The sequence below is a fragment of the Panthera leo genome, chromosome C1 (assembly GCF_018350215.1).
Source record: "Panthera leo isolate Ple1 chromosome C1, P.leo_Ple1_pat1.1, whole genome shotgun sequence".
In the NCBI taxonomy this organism is placed as follows: Eukaryota; Metazoa; Chordata; class Mammalia; order Carnivora; family Felidae; genus Panthera; species Panthera leo.
In genome coordinates, this window is record NC_056686.1 from 168,996,202 (window position 1) to 169,018,544 (window position 22,343).

Consider the following 22,343-nt stretch of genomic DNA (forward strand, 5'->3'; position numbering starts at 1 on the left):
CCCTAATAAATAATTTTAAATTATAAAATGGTTTGGAAAGAGAGAAATGCTGAACCCTTACACTCAATTTAAAAGCACATCTATTCTGCATTAGCAAAAGTAGAATTTGGGGCTGATTTTTTAGCTTCTTGGTTGTTAATTCATTTTACACTGGTGCCAAATGAGAATTCTAACTCAGAAAATGAATGTTTAAATGCATAGATTTTGTAAATGATGCACGAGGACACGCCAGAGAAAATGAGACTGAATCCTATCACTCTTCCCAACTAGCATAGTGATCCATACGTAACCTATACTCTTCTGATTCCTCACGGACAGGCATAAAGGGTAAAAATGATGAGTCATGAGCAGTGCAGACACTGTGCTTCATCTAAACTACAGTTTTCACTTTGCATAGAGGAATGCTTAGGGAGACTAACTCTAAAAATGAGAAGTCCTCAAATTACATCATAGGGAGATACTGACCGCTATCAACAGTTCGCACAATGATGACAGAAAGAAAGAATAAACTAACATTAACTGGACATTTTAGTTATATGGTCTCTAATTTGTATAATCATCCTATTTTCCATTTATGAGGTAAGTATTTTTACCTTCATCTGGCAGCAAACAAAGCTGAATCCTAAAGAATTGAATCAACCTGCCAAAGGCCACATAGCTATCAAGTGGAAGAGCAGGAATTCACTCCCAAATCTGATTTCAAAGTTTCTGTTCCTTCCAGAGATCAAAATATTCCTTCCATGGATGACAACAGCATTTGTTACTTGAGGGAGGTAATATGCAGAACACATTCTTCTAAGGTTTCAAAAGCAGAATTTCTAGATAATTTAACTGGGTATATTGATGGGTAGAAGCTAATAAAGCTCTAAGACTTATGATGTAAATTTTCATACCTCAATTTTTCAGTGTGTGTGTTTATATGTGTAAGGTTGGGAGAATTTCAGGTCAGAAAATCACATTGACCTATTAGTTCCTGGTGTGTCTAAAAGAGGATAATTAATAACTCTTTTAGTTAAATTATTGGGTTGGGTACTTTTTCTCTATCCCTTTGAATAAGATGACATAGTTTGCTATAACTTACCCAGTATAGAAAGTGAGTGTTATAATAATATTAATACATAATACACATAAAGTAATATATAATAAAAATAAGTTAATAATTGTTATCGACGTGAGGGTGTGTGTTAATACCCATTATGTGTCAGGAACTAGGTTAGGTGCTTTACATATATGATATCATTGACTCTTCACTGGTGGTCAGTATTATTAACCACATATTAATGACAAGAAAACCAAGGTAGAGAGCGAGTGAGCTAGGGTAGTGGTAAAGCAGGATTTCACACCTATGTCTGATTGTCTTGAAAGCCTGTACCCTTTCCACTCTTCCAAACATTGCTGTCTGGGAAGCCGTTTGTAAAAACAGAATTCCCACACAGTTTGTAGAACACAGAGTGGTACATTTTCTGTAGACTGATTGGAGAACAATTGAGTCATTCCAGAGTGTGGGGGTCTATTTCTGGGTGTGGTCAGTAGACTGCAACTGCCAAAGGAAATAGATCTCACATCATCTTTCTTTCTTCTACTCTTAATGTTAGAACACAGTGCCAGGAGCCCTTAAATACAAGTGTTCCTTTCAAGACCTCGGATGATTTGAAATTCAATGAGATATTTGAAGGTGGCTTGGTAGCACTTGGTGAAGGAATTTGCTCTTTAGCAAATGGATTGAGCTACCACACACCACTGTCACCTTGGCACAGAACTACAAGTTAACTAAGTGATAAAGGATAGAAAGAGACAGAGGCTGTCTCTGCATCCATGCAATGTCAGATTGCATCTGACATCCAATCTCTCTGCAGTGTCTACTCCCAAGCCAAGAGTATCCCATCTGACATTAACAAACGGAAGGACACTGGCTTCATCACAATCCCCTTCAGGCACTGGTCCTTAGAACACTTTGCAGGTGACAGGCTGTGTGAGTCACCTGACAATTTGGGGCTGCCACTGGAGTGCTCCATAAATGTCACACAGATAAGACTGTCCTGAAACAGCAGGACATCAACTAAAATACTGAAGTCAGTGACTTCAGTAACTTTCCCAAAGCTATAAAGCTGGCAGTGAAATCTAGTTTTGGCAACACTGTCAATAAATTCGTAATTCATTTTGCCTTTCCTCTTAGCATCTATCATAAAATTTCTCATTACTCTCTGCAGTTTAAATGTATCTTCCTGATCTTGGACAACAGTGACAATCTTCCACTAGGCTGTTTTTGTAATGGCCAAACTAATGGATGATTAAAGAGCCCACTAACACATTTTTGCTGAAGGATGAATAAATCAGAAACAAGTTCCCCCAAGAAAACCTGCTAAAGTAGAGTGAAGTTATGTTTATGACTGGTAAGTTATGGTCCTCTCAAAGAGTGACTATGTGATCTTCACTAATGTCAACTTCTAGGAGTCCTGCTGGGCTGGACCAGCTTTGTCCAGTATTCTGGAGAAGTTGGAATGGCTTGGTATATCCAGGAAAAAGTCCTCCTCACAATTCCGAGGAAAAAGTTCCATTGTGGATTTGAATTTCTCTATTTACCAATAATACAGCATCCTTCATTTCTTCAAACAGAGATTTCATTTCAGAACAGAGATTCTGAGGCTAAAATAGGAGACTTTTATTTAGCTCCCTTTACACTGATAGCGAAAATAAAATATACTTAAGCAGAAACATTTTTAAATGATGAAATTTTGGTTACCTCCCAGCATAAAATGGCATATATCTTCTCACTGCATGTCATAATTAAAGTAGATATTTTATTAGACTGAAGGCTTTACTTTTCCATTCCATTAAGTTCTGAAAAAACTGAATCACTTCAGTTTCCATTTCAGGGTACCACTTACATGTTATGTTTTTGAGTTAACTTTTTCAAAGCCACAGAACTCAGGAAAGAGGAAATGCCACACTTGAAATCCATCTGGCTATCAGATTCAAGACCAAGGCCTTAGAAAGGAAACAGTAAACAGCTCTAACCAGGAAGGTAGTGAAGCAACTTTTTCAAGTAGAACAGCATTTGCAGCTGTCAGGAGGCAAAGAGTTCAAAAAACAGCTGTGATGATGAAGTCTTATTAGAACCAAAGGAACTTTAAAAGAATTTGTGTGTGTGTGTGTGTGTGTGTGCGTGTGTGAGTGCACATACTAGAAACAGTTATAAAGAAGGTTACATATGCTACTTTTTAAAAGCTTATAATATTCTAAAACTCTATCTTTGAATGCTTTATTTTCTACTTATTATTGTTAACTTCTACTCCATCCCTTTCCATGCCAAATCAGACTCCTAGAAAGAAGAGTGAGTAAACTTCAACCCAGGACCAAGCAAGTCCAGACATGGCTGCATTTGATCTCAGCCAATGGGCATGTTTATACCTTAAGTCTGTGATGCCCATACTTATACCTTACAACAGGAAAACCCAAGGTATGAGGTTGACAATACATGTAAGTTCAGCCTTCAATAAGGTCATGAGAAGGTCATGCTACTGTATCAGTGAAGGTTTTTGAGATTTCTGCCTCACCCAAATAGGATTTAACTCTAAAGCAGCATATATTACTTTGCAATATTGTTGTAGAATGCATATTTCTCTTGAATTGGTAGTAATATTCCAAGAAAATCCTTTATGAAAAGCCCAGCTAAGGGGTGCCTGGGTGGCTCAGTTGATTAAGCATCCAACTCTTAATCTCAGCTCAGGTCATGATCTCACGGTTTGTAAGTTCGAGCCCTGCCTCAGGCTCTGCACTGACAGTGTGGAGCTTGCTTGGGATTCTGTCTCTTTCTCTCTCTCTCTGCTCCTCCCTCCCCCTTGCTACATAAATAACTAAATAAATAAATACCTAAAAATTAAAAAAAAAAAGACAGCTGAGCTCCAACCATTAGCCATTATCAACTGCCAGCCAGTGACTGAGCCACCATGGATGTCTTTCCCAGTGATGTCCTTAGATATCTTCAGCAATACTTGCTAGCTGATTGTAAGCCCATGAGAGACCACAGTGACAACCTGCTAGTTGGGACCCTTCTAACTAGACCCTTGAGAGATATTGATAAATTGTTGTTTGAAGCCACTAAATTTTAGAGTAGTTTGTTTTAGAGCAACAGATAATTGAAACATGGCTTAGGAGTAGGCTCTGAGCCCAAGGCATTGATAGATCTGTGATATTGTGGAGGAAAAGAAAGATGAAAAAGTGGAGTAGACAATTTCTTTAGTCATCATATGAGACACTATTGGATGAATCACAGCAAGTGGATGGTATATATAGTAAGCAACATACTATAGTTTCTTAGGAAAAAATAAAATTATTATGAGAATTTCCTGTATATAATAAAGTTTCCTGTATATAATAAAATATAATAATTATGTAACTGTTACAAGTTTTCAATATCTTCAGCACAACATACTGTGGCCCTAGGGACTTTGGTTGGGACCAGGTTAGGAATAGTCTCTGGTGTGGAAAGATGAGGTATTGAGGATCTTTGGGGTCCCAAAGAGCATTAGTTACATAGATCTGAGTGCCAATGACCCAAAAGAACAGGTGTGACTTCTGAAATCAAAATAGGTAGGAAATGCATATTATGGGGTTTGGTGGAACATTCTACGTACATGCACTTTATGGCACTGCTTCAGCATAGGCTGACACATAAGGAATCAAAAAGGTACTCACAGGGACTATATCCCTTTGAACCCATGTCAGTGTGGAATTTTTAGAAGAGTTATTCCTTCCTTTTCATTTCTGGGAGTCACCCTAAACTCTGATACATTTCAGAAATTCCAGGCAGTGCCAGAGTTCCTAACATGAACTCACTGTTGTCCCAGGATTGCACTGCTGGATTATTTATTTACTTATTCATTGATTCATTCAGATGTAAAGAAAAGGAAGGAGAATTTGGAAAAATTCACATAAATAATTTCCAAAATCCCTATTAAGATTTCATTATAACTAGCAATGCAAGTAAAAGAGAAAAATCCACTGAAGTCAGCTTGGGAGAACATGGCAATATGAGGGAAGAGAACTGTAACTAGCTTTTATCCCAAAGACTTTTTATCTAGGTCACTTTTCTTGGTTGATTCCTATGGGAAAACAATTTATAAACAAAATGTTCTAGAGTCCAAATTTTGGCAAATTTGCAGTATATTTACATTTGCCTCTGGGTATCTTTTTATCATTGAGTTAAAATATTTTTTTGGATAATGTATATTATGAATAACTCACTAACCCTAAAAAATACAAAAGATTACTTCTTATAATACTTTTATGGGTATTAGAGGGACAATGGCAATATGGAGAAAAGGAATTTGATGTTACAAACTAACAAACTTCAGTTAGGAAAGCTTTCTTACCATGATACCTGTATGAAGCATTATGTAATGCACAGTTTGAGTGACATCAGCTGCATGAATCAAATTGTGATAAGGATTTTTGTACTTGCTGTAACCAACTTCTAAAGCTTCTGCAAAGCAAATTAGGCAAGAAACAGGAATCTGCGAAAAGTAATAATTATGATTATATTTTGATAAAATAGTAGCACTAAGTCAACATAAGCACAACAATGTTCAGGATGGAACACAATTGTGAGTCAGATGTGGGCAGGAGTTTTTTCTGCAGTTAAATGTAGGCTGTTCCGAAAAATGATTTCATTAACCTGTTAGCTTTCAATCCTAAGATTATAAACCCATGTGTTTAACTAAGAGAGATGAATTAACAATATCACCCATATTGTGGTCTTTAAATGTTTATATCTTCCAGAGTCAAGACAGAAGGCTAGTTCTTAAAAGGGTAAAATTCCCAGTTACAATTGAAGTCTGTTTTTTCTATCTGTAGTACAAAGGATTAAAATAAATGACCTCCCAGTACCCTCTAGCTCTAAAAATGCCATGATTCCATTGGAAATGCTGAAGGGTACAAGTTTCAGAGTGCTCAGAAATCTGGATCAAATCTGTTGCTTAAATGGCTCTAAATGAAGTTAATTAGAAGCCCTTTCATCTCAGTTTAAGAAAACCTGCCAATAAAGATTCATTCTGTGTTTGTGAAACATAGAAGAGCATCTTTTTTTTTTAAGAAAACATAGCTCACAGTCTCTACATGACTATTCTGGGAGTAATTCAGGGGGATGTTGGTATCTTGTTGGAATGATGCTACAATGGCCTCATGACATCCATGTGGATATATGTCAGTGAGTCATGGAAAATGGATATATCGTGTGGTAAACTCATCCCCTAGTTCTGTGACCTGCTAATTAGAAACATTAAAAATGCATTGATTAATGACTCAATGTTCTGCTTTTTCATTCTTATTCAGATAACCAATTCTAAGAGCATTTCACTTTTGTCCCATGTTTCTGACCTTGAAACGATTGATAAGATCATATCTGGTAAACAGTTCATAAATCATAAACTTCAGGCTGTGCTCTCCACTTGCTTCATTTAAGGCAAATACATCAAAAGACCATTTATCAACATCCTGTAAAAAAAAAAGAGGAAATACTTTAAATGGCAATATTATATAGTTCTATTTCTCGCAATGAAAAGATCAAGCATTGTAGATTCAGCAGGTTACATTTTGATTTAGAACATCTGACTATATTTTGCAGAGTTTGATATGACAGGGCCACTTAGCATCCATGGGTTCACAAAAGTGAGGCCATAATGTGTAATGTAGTGTTAAGATTTTCCTTAATCCTTTAATCCCAAAGTTATCAAACTTGATGTAATAAACCTGTTAACACTATAATACTAACCTTATCCTCAATCTCTCTTCAAATTCATACCATAAGTCACTTTCTCAGAGTGGGCTTCATTTTCAGGTAGAATTACGGGTTATGTGGTGATGTCAATGGGGAGATGGGGGAAAGTAGCCCCAACTTCTCTTTCCCATCCACCACCTTCTACACGGCTTGAAATTACACCCTAAGAGTTAGTACTTTGGTTTAAAGCTTTGATATTTTATGTCTTCCTTTAAGATGCAAACACCCTAGAAAGGTAGAGTATATACAACCTTGTTACTCACTGTACCCTTGATCGATTCATTTACACTTTCCTCCAAGGACAGATGAAAAGGAAAAAGAAGTGGGTCTTTTGACTGACGTGAAGGAAGAGGAGAGTAATTGCAGCATTTCAGGAGATTCTTTAGAGAAGTGGTCAGGCTTATAGACAAACACATACATACCCTTGGAAAAAAACCACTGCCAGTGGGAGAGAAAGCCAAACTGTTACAGCTACCTCCTGATGTTTGCTTTGGGTAATTGCAGGATGAATACTTGCAGAGGTGTTCACAAAATGGACTTGTAACAAGTGATATTAAGTCCTATATACTAAGGAGGTTTTAATGTAAATTTGAAGCTCCAATACTAAACAAATCACTGAAATTTTAAAAATTTAAAGAAATACAACAGTCAGCTCTGATTATTAGAAACTATTAGCAAAGTGTGGGTTTACATACACACAACAGGTTTACTATTGAATAGTAAGTGGGAAACCTTAAAGCTAGGTATTAATTTTGAATTTGGGCTGGCATTGTTTAGAACTTGGTTCATTTAACACATTTTTACAGAGGCCAATTATCTGTACTATAACATGATGAAACCTGAGAATCTGATAAAAAGTATTCAGTCTCCTAAAAATACTGCTTTTGAAAATAGTAATAACAGCTTCCAGTGGTAATTTTAATCACTTGAAAACACCAATGAAATATTTTTGTTTTATTTGCTTGCATGCTTTTGTTAAATTCCTCACATTTGGCCCTGATTTGATCCCCAAACACTTGCTTTATCTGTTTGTAAATTTAGAATCGCTAAAAGTTGTCTTAGAAGGCATTTTGCCATCGTAAAGCTCAAATGAGGCCAACAAATCTTTTATCAAATTCCAAAGCTAACACAGAAGAATTAGTTCAGATTGTTAGGAAACTGCTATTTATAGTTCTTGCAAGGGGTTTCCCACTGAATGAAAGGTTAGTTCTCTACTTTGGGGGATTTTTATCAACAATGATAATTTACATTTATAAACTACTGCAGATGCTTGATTAAGAACAAACAAGACAAGAAGGTATCTCAGGAAATAAGAACTATTTAACAAAAATATTCTTTACTGGTGGCTATTTCCTTCTGCAACCTGTTAGTTTATATATTTTTTCTATACTGAACTTTAGAAAAATGTTTACTTTCTCTCATACTAAAACATTGTGTTGGTTTCTAAGTAAAGGTTATTAAAATAAGAAAAATAAAAATAAGTAACATTCTTGCCCACATTTGAGTAAATAAAAATCTCACAAGATCCAAGGAGTAATTAATATCCTACAATGTGACATTTCAGTTATATACTCCTTTATTATAGCTTTAGAAACATAAACACAGGGACCCCTGGGTGGCTCAGTCAGTTAAGCAGCCGAGTTCAGCTCAGGTTGTGATCTCACGGTTTGTGAGTTCAAGCCCCATGTTGGGCTCTGTGCTGACAGCTCAGAGCCTGCAGCCTGCTTCAGATTCTGTGTCTCCCTCTCTCTCTGCCCCTCTCCCACTCATGCTGTCTCTCTCTCTCTCAAAAATTAATAAACATTAAAAAAAAGAAACACAAACATAAAAAAGTGCCCAAGAAAAACTATCCTTTTAAGTTAATAAGATGAAAGTCTAATATGGAACAGAGAAAAAAAAAACAAATGCAAAGGGTACCCTTAAAAATAAATTAAGAAAAGAAAACAATATAAATTGAAACTAGAAAAAGAGTTTAATAAATCACAAATAAAGCAACTCAGGATATTCTGTTGCCAGTGTCCTTTAAATTCTTGGTTGATACAGGAAAACAACCATGAAACTATTAGAGGAGACAAAGTTGAATGTCTCTACCCAAATTCAACAATAGAAAGAAATAAGAGATATTGAATAATAAGCCTACAAACTGCCTCTAGAAATAGGAACAGTGCTCACATGGGCACACACAGTGGAGACAAGTGAATCCAAAGCTTTTACCACTTCAGAGTTTTGACTCTAGTTATTTCTAACATATTTAATACTGCAATGGGGCCTCCACCACAGGAAAAGCAGAGATGAGAGAGACAAATTTCTTTTGTTTTCTTTCTTAATTTTATCTTTTTATATTTTCTCAGAACTAAAATTCCAAACAAATTTTTCATGTAAGTTTTGTCCTGAAACATTTTTTTAAATGCATGCAACTTTTCCATAGTATATACATAACAAGATATGTATATTCTGACAAGTCCTGGTGCCATCTCAAAACTGAATTCAAGATCCACCTAAATAAAGCACAAAGAAGAAAAGAAAGCACATATGTGTGTGCACACACGTGCATATGCATTGATAGCTTGTTGGTGTCAATCAATCCTCATTTAAGTCTACAATGAGTCATGATTCAGAACACACGACATGTTGAAAATGGTTAAAATACTACTTATATACAAACATATAAGCTGCAGCAAAGACCTATTTTCATGTTCTCCCAACCATTTTAAGATTTGAAAAATGACTGTTTGAAAAAGTTAAAATAATTAAAATCATTTCACCTTTAATGTTATTATGACAGCTTCTGGATATGCCAAACCAACCATGTGATAGGACTTTCTGTACATCCTGAAAGAGAAAAATAAGTGTATATATAAAACTCAGTTACTCAAAGTTTTCAGCTATTTTTTAAGAGATGAGGGAAAAGATTACTTTTGACTTTTTCAACTTTCATTTTTAGGGACAAGCTCCCTTTGTGGTAACGATGACAACTATGGTCACCATTTATTGAGCATCTACAATGTGGAATATGCTCAAATGAATTTGTGCACAACCACCCTACAAAGTCAATATGATTGACATCTTGCCTGTAACTTCATCTTATTAAAAGAGACTGTCTTTTGTATATGCAACAAAGCATTCTGGCATGTCATCATATCAATGACAGAAGGGTATTCTTGTTTTGTGTTCATTTATGTGGCAAAATTTTCAATCTAGAAGCTGAAATGTCATTAAAATTATTGCCTTTATGTATTCCTTTCTTCTTTGTTTTTTATAAAATGTAAATTATAAATTATAAGAGACAATACATAGTATCATCAGAATTTATACAGCTTTTGTATTTTTAAGTTAATAACATTGGGGCAGACCATATTGACAAAAATTGCTTAAGTCTGTTCAAATTGTCATTTAATAAAATTTAAGAAAAATTATGCAGAAAGAACAAATTTATTTCTATTTTGATAGCATCAATAAAATGTTTTTATTAATCAGTAATTTGTTGGATTTTTCCATCTTCTAATGGGCAACCAAAATGATATAAACCAAATATATGAAATGCCTCCACTGGTTCATGTGAGAATAGGATCAGTGTGATACCCCAATGTGTAGAAATAACAATAGGCTTCAATTTCAGAACTGGAAGATACATGGTTCCACAAAGTCCTGGGAAGAAAGAATTTATTAATCATATCCCTTTTTATATTATTAGTGCATAAGAAAGCTGCATTTATCGACTATATTGTTGTAACTTTTCCCAAAATGCCTGAATAAAATAATTATTTAATGATTATATCATTAGTTAAACAAGGGAGGTCAACATAAGAATAGTCACTTGGAAGTTTTGCAGCTTTCATAAAACCACTACAGAAGATGTTAACCTTTTTGATTCAATATACTTTCTATTAAAAATCTATAAGATGTATTACTTAATTTCTATGTAAAACCTATCTTTTCATAAAATAATAAATGCTAAAAATTCATGTTTCCCTTTTTAATCTTGACTTCTTGGAAGCTCAGAATTAAAATATTGCATTTGCATACATATCTGTCCTAGGTTTTCTTGATAAAGTATTTTGCCACTTTATTACAGAGACATTATTTATTTCTATATTTCCATTTTATGTTTATTTTAAATGACTCTAAATGATTTTTGAGTGTGAGTAATTGGTTATAATAAAAAAATTATCCTTATCCTCTATCTCTATTGGAAGATTTCAGAGCAGTTTATAAATAAAAATACTTATATTAATTACTCTATTGAGATAGGTGTAATTATTCTAGTCTTGCAGGGCAAGGAAACTAGCAATTACACTATAACAGACCCAGAAAATAATTATTGTCAATAATGATGTTTAGTTGTTTTGTGTTTTTTTTTTTTTTTGAGGCACCAGTCTTTTCTATTTTTCTAGTCATTAGAAAGGCACAGAAAGGCAGTAGGCTGTAACGAAGAGAAGACATACTTTCAATTACAGACTCACTATTGAAAGACATACTTTCAATTACAGACTCACTCACTATCTATGTGACCTTTGGAAAGCTATTTAATGTCACTCATCTGTAAAACAAGGATAATTATAAGCTTTTTGTGAAGAGTAAATGATGTAAATGCCTGGCATAATATAATAAGTCTCAACACAAGAAAGCCATTATTAGTATTAATGTTACTGTTCTCACTATTCTGCAGCCAGTGCTGTTGGCTGCAGTTCTTAGGTTCTTCAGGGCTCCCTGGGCTCTGTGGGAATTCTGGTGCTGTTTCCTTAGACCTGGAGTAGGTTGAGAAATGAGTATCAGTGTGCGTTTTCCTTACATGGAATGTAAAGAAAGACAAAGCAGATTATCTTTCTGAGGAGACAGAGAAACTTTCCCATTATTCTTTTCCAATCCTATAATTTGGAGTAAAATATTAGGACAAAAAATTAGGATGTTTGGAATCAGAATCGATGTAGGGGAAACCTTAATACAGTTGCCGCACACTTGAGTAAATAGCTGATATATTAGAAGTTGCTGAAAAAGAATAGTGAGTTTCCTAGATTCCTTCAGGTGGTATAAGTTCAACTGGAAATACGGTGGATTATTTTTGGAAGTTTTTACTGCAATTGCAAAATATAATTCAAAACCTAAACAAAACAAAACAAAACAACACACACAAAAATAAAAATGACTTTATGTCAGACACTGCGTTAGGTAAGAGACCAGTGGCAAATAAGAAAACTACATCTGCTGCTTTCACAGTGAAGAGGGACAATAAATAAAAATATATGATTACAGGGGTGCCTTGGTGGCTCAGTCGGTTAAGCATCAGATCTTGATTGAGGCTCAGCTCATGATCTCATGGTCATGAGGTTGAGCCCCTAAGCGGGACTCAGTGTAGAATGAAGCAGGATTCAGTGTAGAACGTGGAGCCTTGCTTGGGTTTTCTTTCTCTCCCTCTCTCTCTGCCCCTCCCCCATTCATTCTTTTTCTCTCTCTCAAAATAAATAAACTATACACACACACACACACACACATATATATATATACACACACACACACACACACACACACACACATATATATATATATATACACACACACACACACACACATATATATATATATATATATACACACACACACACACACACACATATATATATATATATATATATGTATATATATATAACAACACTAAGCGCTATGAGGTAAACTGCTGGTTAGGGTAGAGAAAGTGATGAACAGTGTATACAGAGTACTCAGGGAAGGCCTCTGAAAAGACAGAAAGGACCAGGAAGGGGGAAGGGTGGGGAAAATCACTTTTGGTAGAGGGAATAACAGGACAAGTGGCCCCAAGGGAAGAAAGAGTTAGGGATCTCCATGGGGTTGAAATCAGAGCAGTACAGATACTCAGTTAAAAATAAAGGTAGCATTCAATAAGGTGAGAAGGTAAAAGGGGGCCTAACCTGCAAATCCATGATACAGAAGTCACTTTTAATACTAAGTGAAATGGAAAATCAACCGATGGTTTTAAGCTTAAGAGTGACAGGGACTAAAAAAAACAAAACAAAAAAAAAAGAGTGACAGGGACTAATTTATATATTTAAAATTGACTTGTTTGGAGAGGGCACTTGTGGAAGAGGGAGGCCCAACTGGAAAGCTACTGTCCCATTTCTGATGGCAGGTAACAGAAATGGAGACTGGGATTGCAGGAGTAAAGATGGAAAAGCAAGTAGATTGGAGGTACTTTTGGATGAGCAAATTGCCAGGACCTGCCAAGGCACTGAGTCTTGGGAGGGGAGACTTGACAGGATGCTCAGGAAGTCTTTCTAACTTTCAAAACTGAAGACAATTATCTTTGAAAACTGAAGAGAAGCATATGCCATTATTTCTATGCACCTACTAAAGGGGCTACAAGAGTAATAAAGAGATTTCATTTCCTTGTGTTTGTTGCATATTGATTTCTTCCAGACTGCATGCTGGTTTAGTTGTCTTAAATACACTTTATATCTCTATAACCTACTAAGTAAAATATTTTATGTAGCATATGGAAAAAATGAAAATGTAGGATATCAATGTATTTTGCAGAAATCTTAATCTTTTATTGGGTGGGAATAGAAATTTACCTCCACAGTTTGCCTCCTTTTTAGTTTGCCAAGTTCTACAATATTTTCTTTAAAAAGACCAAATACATATTCTTTCAGCAAATCACACATACTGTCTTTTATCTGTAATTCTTTCACTGACTTTCTGAACTCCTATTGAGATGTTAATATTGATTTGATGTTAATGAGAATCAATAACTGTCACACACTTTCCAAAATTGTTTTTTTTTTTAAATGGGAATAGATATTCCTTCTCTCCAGCTCTGCCTCCTTGTTGCAGACTTCTGGTCCCATCCAGCAGAGTTGGGACCAGTTTATGCATCTTGTAAGGGGGTGTGGGTATCTCCTCACCACACTGATGGAAGATTCTGTTATAAAAGCCAATTAGATATGGTTAATAAATACTCAAAATAATTTAAATAATCACTGACTGGTTGTTATTGTATATAATATAGGCACAAGCCAAGATACTTCAAGCTTTATGTGCTGTATTTATATTTTCAAATGGCATCAAATACTTCTTGCAATGCATTCTCATTTACATTTTTAGAAACCCAAATGTGTTCCTATTGTTCCTTTAACAGAGGAAAATTAAAGTTTATAATGTTCATTCAAATTAATAAGTAGAGATGTCAAAAGATTAAAAATGATGTGGTCTCTCTTAAATTTAAGTACATTGACAAAAAATTCTGTTCCTCAATTTTATTAGTTTCAAAAATGTTTCATCTTTTTATATATCATTTAATATAATTTAATTGTTTTTTAATCCAAGAGATTTCTAAAGACTAATTTTTTAAATTGTCAGATGTAACATGTTTATTTCAAGTCTTTAACTTTAGTTCTAGAACATCTTGTTTGCTAGATAGAAAAAAAAAAAAAAAGCCTGTATTCTTAAGGGCTAAATGAATATAAAATTAGGCCACATCAACATGTATTTCACAGGGCTCCTGGATGGCACCTTGTGGTTAAGCCTCAAACTCTGGTTTCTGCTCAGGTCATGATCTCATGAGTTCGTGGGTTCAGCACCCCTGACCCACACACACCCCCTCCTGTGCACCCCCGCCATGGGGCACTGGGTAGCATGGAGCCTGCTTGGGATTCTCTCTCTCTCTCTCTCTCTCTCTCTCTCTCTCTCTCTCCCACACTCTCTCTTTGCTCCTCTCCTGCTCATGCTCTCTTTCTCTCCCTCAAATTAATAAACTAAAAAACAAAAAACAAAACAACAGCAACAAAACCATGTATTTCACATCAGAAACTACAGTGATTTGATTTGGTGCTTCTAGGAGCCCTCAAGTATTCCTTGCTTCAGTGACAGAAATGTTAAAAAACTCTTCAAAAGCTCATGGGATCTTTCCTTCCATGATGGAAAGAGGATGGTCTTTTCACTTTAATACAGAGAAAGGCCTGTTTGATTTTAGTATGTAGTACAGAACTCATTTTTCTGAAGTGTTACATTTTACAGGTAAAATTAGTTGTGTAACATATGAGTGTGTTATAACTTCTTAAACAGTTACTCACAAAGGTTCATTTGAGGGCACTGGTCAGTCAAGTCTTTGCTTTTAGTCTTTATGTCATTTTAAAAGAAATAAAAATAATAAACCCAGGATAAAACATTTTTGTTATAAGCAAGCTCATAATAAAGCCCTAAATTTGTTCATTCTATGTATACTTATAATTGAAGTTTTCTTCAAGAAGCAAAATATTTGACTCACATAACTTTGATATGGTAAGTTTATCTCCTGCTTTCCAAATTTTATCATCTTGAGATACTAACACTGTCACTTACCTTTCCACAAAAATCCCAGCTTGAACAGCATGCACGATGCTTCGAAATTTTGGCTTTTCCTCAGATTTCTTTTTCATCATCCCCATTTTCCGTGTAAAAGTAGAAGCCAACCAGTCCCGTACTTCCAATGGGACTGAATCAGTCTGAATGTCACTGAGTTCATCATCGGTATCCAGCAGTCTTCTACAAAAATGTATACTGATTAAACTTGAGGAAAAAGTGAAGAAAAACTGATAATAAAACAAACACTGCAATAGGACTTAAAATACAGCAAATCACTCTCTGATCACCCCTCAATATGAGCTGTCTCAAAAAAGGAAAATGATTGGATTAACATTTGGAAAGCTCTGAATTCCTCAAACTGATTCTCTTCTGAAGGCAAGCACTAAGGGCCTTGAACATTTGCAGCTTCCCCAACACTAAAGTGTAGCAATACCAGTCTGAAGATATCAATTAATATACTATTCTTGTAATGAACAAAACTAAAATAGAGAAGAAGTTTCATAAACAGATGTCTGTTATTAAAGGAGGCAACTGGAGTGGAAAGAACAAAGGGGACTGGAAGTTGTAAAAGTCACCTTGTAGTTAATAACCTTGGGTATATATGGTACTGATAGCACAAACTATTTGAATAAGGCCTTGGTGTTTACAAAAGTCAGTGTTATTTCATTTGATCAGGATCTCTACATTTTAGGAAAATAATAAATTAAGTACTCTAAAAGATATTTATTCCGATAGCAGCACCACAGTTTAAAAAGTGAAGAAAAAAAAAGAAACAAATGGATTATTTTGAAAGCTCATTTTAGGTGACAGAGCCAGTGGAAGTGGAAGAGAAACACTTCTGGCTTCTTGAGGAAAACTTCAGTATTTTGCTCTCCTGAGGGTGGGGATCGGTGGGTTTAGAATTGCTGGCTGAGGAAATCAACAAAGTGAGTGAGGAAGCGATCGGGCACTGCAACAGGTGCTCTGTCACTCTCCTGTATAAGCTCCACACAGACAACACTGACTGGACTGATGGGTAGTAATACCTGCCCTTAAGGCTGGTCAGCTCCAATCACCCAGAACTCCCGAAAGGTCTGAACTGGCAAGATAGTGTGAAAGGCTCCCCACAAAATATAGAAACTCTACAGAGCGATTGAGCTTTGCCTCCAGAAAGAACAGAGGCCAGCTCTGTCTCATTTGACTTCATTATTTCCTTGTCAGTGCACCAATTTAATAAATCCTAGGTATTTTTAGCACATTGTAGTTTTGACTTTTGGATTCCATTCGCTTGGGTAAATCTCTTTGTACAGAGTGAAGCCTAAGAATCATAAGCTGATGGAAGGTAGCCAGAAATGACAGCGTGTGCTAAAGCCTCCAGAACAAGTCACACTAACTTGAGAGGGCAGGGACCCAGTAAAGGGCAAAAAAAATTAGAAAGGCCACCCAAAGCACCCAGTGTTACCAAAAAAGGCTCAAAAGATTATACGATGACCTCTATGTGCTGCTGTTCTCTATAAACAGAGCACAGTCATTTGCCAGTATTTATTTTTCATGGTATTAAATAAGCACAAATGCATTTATGAAATAACTTATGACAAAATATATACAACTTAATGGCTAGAGTTACAAAACCACATGTATATATATGAAGACCAAAAAAACTTACATAATTGGAACTTAATACTGATTAATACTTACATTACATCATTTTTAACTTTCTTTCGGAACTTACGTTTGGGTGATTCTGATTTACCCTTAACATACTGACACTGTAACTCAAAGCAAAATACTTTTTTTAGCATTTTGTCCATTTCAAATGGACAATTATAGCAAGATATCACACTACATGGTTTGGAAATTCAGGGCTTATGGCATTTCTATTATTTCTTATCCAGTGATCAAATAAAGCTACAGAAGAGGGCAGGTGGATTTGAGAATCGTTGTGGTGTAATATTGTGATGTCACCAAACTCCAAGAATTCTACTGCTGCCTTGTTTTATCAGCTACTTGAAGTAGAATGACACATTGTGATGGTGGCCAATTGATTCTTTACAAATTTGATATTGATGACTGGTATGTCCTAAACTCATAAGTTATCCAAGACAGATCATCAAACATGACAAAATCAGCCTATGGAAATGAGATTTCATATGTGGATGTGGGATCAGGAGTCTGGTAATTCTTAATTATGATGCATGATGTCATTCATTAAGAAGGAAAGAACATATGGGGGTATATGGGTGGCTTAGTCAGTTAAGCGTCTGACTCCTGATCTCAGCTCAGGCCTTGATCTCAGTGTTCTGAGTTCAAGCCCCACATTGGGCTGCATGCTGGGTGTGAAGCCTACTTCAAAAATATGTAAAAATAAAAAAAAAATAAGAAGAAAAGAGCATATAATCTTGGAGAAAGAGTGATATGAATTCATTTGTGGTTATAGGAATAAAGGAAGAGTGTGTAAAGAGGAAAGTATGAGCTATGGTACTCTCTAATTAAAAGCAAAGTTTGAAAAAGCAACAAATACCTCTTCAGTGGTTAATTTTATATGTTAAACATGGCTAGGGCATGGTGCCTGTTATTTGGTCAAACACCCAGTCTAGGTGTTGTTGTCAAGGCGTTTTTCAGATGTGAAAGCAGATTACCTTCTGTAATGTGAGGGTGCCTCATTCAATTAATTGAAGGCCTTAAGAGATAAGACAGAGATTCCCTAAAGAGGAAGGAATTCTGTCTTGGAATTGCCTTCAGACTACAGATTGCAACATTTACTCCTGCCAGAATTTCCAGCCAGGGTCAGCCTGTTCTGCAGATTTCCGTTTTGCCAGCCCCCACAATCACATGAGCCAATTCCTTAAAATCAGTCAATTTCATTCTTCTCTCTCTTGCTCTTTCTCTCTCATTCTCTTCCTCTAATAATATAAAGAGTAAGCAGATAAATATCTTTATATATATAAGCTATATATATAAAGGCTAAGAAAGAATATTTCCATCATTCACAAACACTCTGTGGTAGCTACCAGCATGGATTATAAATCAGATAGATGACAAAGGCACAAATCCATCTTATATTAATATTCAATTAACTAAGCAAGTCAATTGTACTTCCTGTTTTGAAATATAAAAAGTCATTGGCAAGGAACTAAAATGCCTTTTTAGCTATTATGGATCTAAACGCCATACTGTCTTTTCATGTCTTAATAGCTCTTTTTTCTAAGGTGCATTTCGCTTTGAAATTCTTTATTGCTGAATCACAATCTATTGTATGGATATGCTAGTTTGTTTATACATTCACCCAAGGTTACCTTGGTTGATTCCAAGTTCTGACAATTACAATAAAGCTGTAAAAATAGTTGTATGCAGAGTTTTCAAGTTAATTTGAATAAATACCAAGGACCACAATGGTTGGATTGTATGGTAAGAGTATGTTTTGTTTTTTAAGAAACTTCCAAACTGCAGAAGTGGCTGCATTCCTACCAGCAATGAATGAGAGAGAGACCAAGCCACCATCATCTCTCTCCTGGTCTGCTGCAGTAGCCCCCTACCGGTCTCCTGGTCTCCTTGTCCTGACGCCCTTCTGCACCCAGAACGCTTCTTTTCAAGTATGAGTCGGGCCATGTCAATGCCTAATTCATAATGTCCTACATTGCTCATCACAAGCTGTGTCTCTCTACCTTCATCTCTTAACCAGTTTTCCCTCACTAACTTTGTTCTAGCAACACTGACTTCCTTGCTGTGCTTAACCCTGCCAGGCTTCCTACTGCTTTCGGGTCTTTGCACGGGCTGTTCGCTTTGCTTAGTATCTCTTCCCAATTTGAGGGGATCATTTTCTCACTGTATTCGGGTAAAGAGGGCTTCCTTGACTCCCCTACTCAGTTAACACCTCTATTCTGTCTTTTTGTCCTACTGTAGACTTCTTAGCACTTGATATCATGTTGTATGTATACTAGTTTGTTTATTCATTTTATGTTTCATCCCCTAAACTGTAAAGATCTTGAGAGCAGGGAGTTGTTCTGATTTTGTGCATTATTGTATCACCAGCATCTACAACAGTGCATGGCACAGAGTAAGAGATGAACATGTATCTCTTGAATAATTAGAAAACATTCAGAAATATTATAAGTGATTACCTTTGAGGAGTAGAATGAGGATAGGGATGATAAAAGAAATTTTAGTCTTTAGAGTCCTGTATTATCTGATTGATAAGCAGCAGTAGCAGCAGCATGGGAGTAAATTCACTGCTGTGAATCATCGTCTTCATTGCCTTTAGGTTAATTTGCCCTTGAATAACCCCTTAATTTTTGAAGCAAATTATGGGGAATCATGCATATTTAGTGTGGAAAAGTCATTAAACATTTTCTATGGCATTTTGAATTACAGGCACAGGAAAAAGAAATTTTAAAAATTCTATACACTGGTTACATGCCTTTAGCCAAGAAAGTCAATACAGCAAAACCTTGGATTGCGAGTAACTTGTCTGCAAGTATTCTCTGCAAGGTAGTAAACATTTCTAATAAATTTTAAGTTGATAAAGGAGTGATGTCTCACAATACGAGTAGTACATGATGCCGAACATCACATGATCACAACTGAGCCAATGTTTCTTCTATCTCTTTTTCTCTCTCTCACTTGCTTGTTCACTTGCTGTGGAACTGTGGGTGATCATCAATGCAATGTCACATTTCTGTGAAATGCTCAAAAAGAGGCAAAAGCAAGTGTCATTGGATAGGTTCCTTGTTAAAGCTGCACGAACAGAAAAAGATGCCATTGAGCCAATAGATAGCAGTGATTCCATTAGTGATAGTGAATATCATCCTACACGATAACCCGCCTCTCGTCTCCCTCAGACCACCCACGAAGGTTTTCAAAGGTAAGTCACAGGTTAATTTATTTTTCTTTATATTTTCTATTTTCTTTATTATTTTGTATCATATTACAGTACTGTGATCATTTTTATATGAATATTTTTGGGTTGTGGAATGAATCATCTGAGTTTCCATTATTTTTTATGGGGAAATTCGCTTTGATATACAAATGCTTTGGATTACAAGCATGTTTCCAGAACATATTATGCTCACAAACCAAGGTTTTACTGTATTTCTGTTAAATACTAATTCATATATTCCTTTCTCAAGTATAGCAAGACATTGTTAATGAAGCTGTAAATAAGTTGTAACAGATTCACGAAGGTGATTATTCCAGTTTAGAGAAAAGAAAGTTGAATAAAAGACATGTGAATAAAGACATGTGAATAAAACCTAAATATAAACACATTTTAAAAAGCTAACACACCTAATGGAACATATTTCTCCCCACTCATCTCCATCTCTCTCTTCTCCCTTATTCGTTTTCCCTTTCCCTGACACCTGCCTTGTCCACTCTGTCTTCCCAGCTCTGAGCACCACAAGGACTCTTCAGGTTTCATTTGATCTTGCTAGATATGGAAGAAGCAAAAACTATAGTATAATGTGGAATAACAGTCTTGGGCTTTTGTTAGAGAATGATCATAAACAGTTTTCTTGAGACATGTGAAAATACCTGAATATTTACATAAGATTATGTCACATGTAAAACACATAGGACTACGCTTGGCCCTCATTTCATTTTTGGAATAAATGTGTACAAGTTGATAAAACTGGATCTCAAATACTATAATTAATTTTGCTTTCAAAAACTCCAATGGTTTAATTGCTCCTCATCCTAATGTTAGGCGGCAGAGTGAGCATAATTGTTTGTATCCTGAGTGCTCTTAAAAAATACTTTGTGTTTAAGAATCTTACAACCTGGAATACTACGTGGCAATGAGAAAGAATGAAATATGGCCTTTTGTAGCAACGTGGATGGAACTGGAGAGTGTGATGCTAAGTGAAATAAGCCATACAGAGAAAGACAGATACCATATGGTTTCACTCTTATGTGGATCCTGAGAAACTTAACAGAAACCCATGGGGGAGGGGAAGGAAAAAAAAAAAGAGGTTAGAGTGGGAGAGAGCCAAAGCATAAGAGACTGTTAAAAACTGAGAACAAACTGAGGGTTGATGGGGGGTGGGAGGGAGGGAGGGTGGGTGATGGGTATTGAGGAGGGCACCTTTTGGGATGAGCACTGGGTGTTGTATGGAAACCAATTTGACAATAAATTTCATATATTAAAAAATAAATAAATAAATAAACATTTAAAAAATTAAAAAAAAAACCTACCTTGATGGTAAGCATTGACTAATGCATAGAATTGTCAAATCAATATGTTATATATATATCTGAAACTAATACAACATTGTCAATATACTTTTAGAATAAAAAAATTAGGAGACAAAAATTAAAATAAAATAATAAAAAACCTAAAAAAAAAAAAAAGAATCTTACAACCTGAAGACACAGTCATTGGTGCATTTCCCTTAGGAATTCTTAAAGTGCACAATATACAAAAACAATGATAAAGAGTATATGTGTAATATGTTATCACTGTTGACTTCTGAGAAATGCTTTCTCTGTTTCTTGTTTTAGTGCCAAGAGGGTCAATAAAGCAGAAAGTGAGGGGTCCTTAAGCATGGGTATAGATGGGGGGCCATGGAGTCATGAAAACTGACCTCCTGCCCAATCATTGCTCAACTGATCCTTGGGAGCTATTTATACCCCAAATTTTCTCTTGAAATCAGATGACACAACTCCCAAAGGGCTTATATTTTGAACTAGAAAATTTGCAGGGGAAGGGACTAAAGAAGGAGGCGGCCACGGAAGGAGAGGTCATGAGATTTTGACTTTTACAATTATATCAATGAAAATATTTCTGTCCACAATGGACTCTTGGAATATGGTTACATCAGTGTACCCACACAGTTATTTCCAGGCAATTGGTGCCCACATTTACACCTACTGAGTATTAAAATGCAAGTGTTGAATGCAATTAGACACTGGCTTTGTAAGTTTGAAAGTGTATTTTCCCTGCTTTACTCTTCGTATAAAGGACACACTTCAACAAGCAACTAAATCATTCAATTCTGCCCCTAATGTTTGCTGGGTCCAAGGCAGGAGCACATTTCTTTCAAATACCATATAATTAAGTATTTTAAAGTTATACATCAAATGAATACATTATTAAATGTGTTTTATCCTCCTACCTTTTAATAAGTTTCATAAAAGCCTGGGCAAGTTGAGTTTGAATCGAGAATTCTCAACTCCTTGCATGACAAGCCTGGGCCAGCTGGCTGTGGCTGCCCCTCTGCACCTGTCTAACCTCCTGCTC

General features: G+C 35.7%; 1 protein-coding gene across 14 annotated transcripts in view; it reads right to left on the reverse strand.

Moving 5' to 3' along the window:
- Nucleotides 1-22,343, reverse strand: part of PDE1A (phosphodiesterase 1A) — a 329,446-nt gene that overhangs the window by 58,687 nt on the left and 248,416 nt on the right. For 12 of the 14 annotated variants that reach the window (XM_042949318.1, XM_042949319.1, XM_042949325.1 and 9 more), the window contains 4 exons: nucleotides 15,128-15,310; nucleotides 9,544-9,610; nucleotides 6,379-6,495; nucleotides 5,376-5,516 (listed from right to left, as the gene is read on the reverse strand). In XM_042949318.1, coding sequence (XP_042805252.1) covers nucleotides 5,376-5,516; nucleotides 6,379-6,495; nucleotides 9,544-9,610; nucleotides 15,128-15,310 — 508 coding nt within the window. Of the gene's footprint in view, nucleotides 1-5,375; nucleotides 5,517-6,378; nucleotides 6,496-9,543; nucleotides 9,611-15,127; nucleotides 15,311-16,807; nucleotides 17,032-22,343 lie in introns of those variants that run through there. The other 2 variants (XM_042949329.1, XM_042949331.1) reach the window with 2 other exon arrangements.